Below are 3,943 nucleotides of genomic sequence, written 5' to 3'. Positions count from 1 at the left end.
CTCAGGGAACTTACCTTCTATGGGGAAAATTACATATATTCATATAACTAAATACAAGGTAATTGGGGGGAAGGAGAGAGAGAAGTACTAACAGATGGGGACAAGAGAAAAGGCCTCTTATAGGAAGGAGGTGGTTTGAGCTGAGCTTTGAAAGATAACAGATACTCTAAGGGGTGGAGAAGAGGAGAGTGCATTTCAGCCTTGGGAAATTTCAAAGGCACTGAAATGTAGAGGAAACAGCTGGTATCCCTGAGATAATATATCAGTCAGATCAAATGTAAAGTGTTTTGCAAACCCTAATATATACATACATACATGCATATGTGTGTGTGTCTGTGTATATATATTATATATGATATGTGTGTGTCTGTGTATATATATTATATATGAATATGATAGGTTGGTGGTTTTTATTTATTTATACTACAAGTCAGTGAGATAAAATGGGATATTATATGTAAAGCACTTTGCAAATGTAAAACTATATGTGTGTATATATATATATATATATATGATAGGTTGTTTTTTGTTTTTTACTAGCAAAGAGTCAATTCTATGTCAATGAAAAAAGTCACAGTGAAGACAATGACCAATTTTCTATCACAATAGGGGTCCAAGCAAGAAGAAATTAGATGACAGTGAGAGAATTTAGGTAAATAAAAATCAGTCAGTCAGCTAGCATATAATTAGTACTCCTTCTGTGCCAAGCACTGTTCTAAGCACTGGGAATATAAAGAAAGATAAAAGACTGTCCCTAACCTTAAAAACAAAAGGCAGTCCCCTTAACCTTAAAAGGTGTACAACTTATATTAACGGGGAACTGTGTGTGTGTACACCACATATACATACATAGTTTATATGTGTGCATATGTATGTGTGTACTGTATTGTCGTTATTATATAGGAGGAATGTTGTAAATGGCCCACTTCGGGATGAAGTGATGTGACTTGTACTATCCCCGCGAGTGTGAAAATCAAATGAGCTAATAATATACTTAGAGTGATTTGTACCAGGCTACGTAAAAGTGAGCCTCTAGATTCTTTAACTTGTCCGGAAGCAAATGCTATCTGGACAGGAGAAGAGTCAGAGTAGGTGACCTAGCTAGAAGCCAGTCTCAGAGCCACTGGGAAGGCGGGATGCCCGGCTCCCTCCTTAATAATTCATGAGGAAGCTCCTCTCCATAGGCTGGTGGCCTGGAAAACACCCAACCAGGAAGGACCTCAAGGGGAACCTCCTGAACGGAGAAGGTGAATCATGACGTAGCTCAGGACGATTGGCCGGGACCTCGAGGGGCGGGGACCGGGCTTGGGGCGGTGGCAGCGCGCGGGCGCCCCGTGGCTCATTCGCTCCATCCAGCTGTCGGGGCCACGCAGCGCTGTGCTGAGGAATCGGGGTCTAGAGCGGAGCCTGGGCGGGGCCGGGACTGAGTCGGGCGGGCAGCGGCAGGATGTTCAGCTGGATGGGGCGACAGGCGGGCGGGCGGGATCGTCCCGGAGGGGCGGACCCGGTGCAGACGGTGACGGGCGGCCTGCGCTCGCTCTACCTGCGCAAGGTGCTGCCGCTGGAGGAGGCGTACCGCTTCCATGAGTTCCACTCGCCGGCGCTGGAGGACGCCGACTTCGACAACAAGCCCATGGTGCTGCTGGTGGGCCAGTACAGCACGGGCAAGACCACCTTCATCCGGTAACTGAGCTCCACCCTGCTGTGCCCCCACCCCGACCCTCGACCTCGTTAGCTCTTAACAGTCACTTGTCCCCAAAGCCTCCCCCCTCCCCAAGCTTCAAGCCCTGCCTGTGCAGTCCGGCTAATTAATTCCTGGAATCAGTAACACTCATCATTTCTCTTGTCCTGCCTTAGCCCCACCTTCCCGGGGATTCTTTAATGCCTTTCCCACTTATTCCAATCCTCTCCCTCTAATCCTCTTCTTTCAGGAGTTTCTTAACATTTTTCGTGTCTACAACCCTTTGGCAGACTAGCCTATAGATCCTTTCTGAGAATAATAACTAAATGCACAAGATTACAAAGGGAAATCAATTATGTTGAAATACAGTTTCCACACACATACACATACATAGTCCCTGGATCTTAGATCTCCTGTCCTATCTGAACTCTCTCACTTTACTATCTGTCTACACCACCCAGAACTTCCCCTTTTCCCCTCCTCTACCCTCCCCTACCATACATGCTCTGTGTAAATTCGGGCTAAGTTTAGTGCCCCTTAGTACTTTCATCTTAAGATACAGCTGGGAGTCATCCCAACAGTCCCAAGGAAAATGATCATTCCCTGCTTACTAATCACCAGGCCAGGAAAAAAAATGTGCTAGTAGCTGCTGCCTTCTGTGCCTATATTGTTTCTATTAGCCCTATTCCCAGGGTTCTCTATCCCAAGCTGGCAAAAAGGTTACCTCTAGCTGTCCTGATAGAGTTGAATAGAAGGGATGGGATAGAACAGAAACAGCTCTATGATTTAGGGGGCAGAGAAGGGACACTTGGCAGATTGGTGTAGGCAGCATAAGATTTTTAGCGTTATTTGGTATGCTAATATAAAGGTGGGAGAAAGGGGAGTAGATTAGAGGATCTTGTCCCTATTGGACATAGGATTTGGGATCTTGGAATTTAGGACTTGAAGGAACTTCAGAGATCATATAATCTAACTCCCTCATTTTACAGAGGAGGAAAGTGAATTCTAGAGAGCATTAACTACTCACCCAAATAGTAGTGGAGGCAGGATTTGAACTCAGGTCTTCTGACTAACCTTTGTATGTTTTTGACAACTTAGATGACTTCTATCACTACATTCCATAGTAACAACAATTTAGCTCCCTTAAGCTCACCTGCTATCTATAACTAAAATTAATAATAACTCACATTTCATATAGAGCATTAAGGTTTAAGAGTGTTGTATGTACAGTATCTCATTTGAGTACCTTCATAAATTGTGACTTGTCTATGTTCATACCGCTATTTTGGGTCAGAGGCAGAGCTGGGGCTCTGAACCCAGATCATCCATGTCCAACTCTATCCACTAAGCCATGCTGCCTTTCAAGATTTGTACTGATTTTTACCACAAGTCTTATTATTTCCATTTTATGGATGTGGAAACTGAGCCCTAGAGAGGTAAATGATTTATCTAGGGCCCCAAGAATCAGAGATGGGGTTCAAACCCACGACTTCCTAACCTCAAGTTCAGGATTCTATCCGGTCCTGTTTCCACTCACTTCTTATTTCAAGAACATTCTGGAGTTTAGGACAAGATAGTGAGAATAACCATGCTAGCTCTGTTCCCTGTTATGGTAAATGGCAATATTTCATTACGAGTTTCCATTTCCTTAAGTGGGAAGTTTCCTCTTCATCCCTGACAACTGAAAACATGTCTAATACTTGCACTGTTACTAAAAGCAAGCAGTTACATGGACCATATGATTCAAGTCAATAATTGCCTGGAAGGAAACTACAGATGTTTCCAACTTTTCACATGAAATAATTTTCCTTAAAATGGTGTTTAATTTTTTAGGGAATTATTTTATTATAAAATGAATACTTCAACAAAATTTCCTTCTTTCTGAAATCTTAAGCAAATCTTGAAAAGATTTGTTTTCTTTTGCTCATCAGGGTTTATCTTGAAACATAGTTGCTGAATAGTTATACTTTGGTCCCAGTTTTCCTAGGGCAAAAAAAAAAATGGTTTAGAAACCACTTCATAAATGATACAAATTCTACAGGGATTTGAGAGAAAGTTGTATCCATATTTGGCTACATGTTATCTCTATTAGATGACTTCTTTTTCTCTGCCCAAGTAGCCTGAATAGTTCCTACAAATGTAGAAAAGTAGTCATTATTACAGAACATCCTATAAAACCATGTGTGTTTATGTAGGTGTGGATACTCATATGCATACACACACACACACACACACACACACACACACACACACACACACACA

General features: G+C 42.6%; 1 protein-coding gene across 1 annotated transcript in view; it reads left to right on the top strand.

The window, feature by feature from the left end:
* Positions 1-1,329: 1,329 nt before the first annotated feature.
* EHD4 (EH domain containing 4) overlaps positions 1,330-3,943 on the top strand; it is a 104,703-nt gene continuing 102,089 nt past the window's right edge. Inside the window, exon 1 of the mRNA XM_069105818.1 lies at positions 1,330-1,683. Within this exon, the coding sequence (XP_068961919.1) occupies positions 1,448-1,683 (236 nt within the window). The 5' untranslated portion in view covers positions 1,330-1,447. The remainder of the gene's footprint in view (positions 1,684-3,943) is intronic.

Source organism: Petaurus breviceps, unplaced genomic scaffold (assembly GCF_028583685.1).
Source record: "Petaurus breviceps papuanus isolate PSGF00001 unplaced genomic scaffold, PetGlider_PUasm1.0 77, whole genome shotgun sequence".
Taxonomy (NCBI): domain Eukaryota; kingdom Metazoa; phylum Chordata; class Mammalia; order Diprotodontia; family Petauridae; genus Petaurus; species Petaurus breviceps.
Note: the sequence above shows the minus strand (reverse complement) of the source record. Positions and strands in the feature narration are given on the sequence as shown.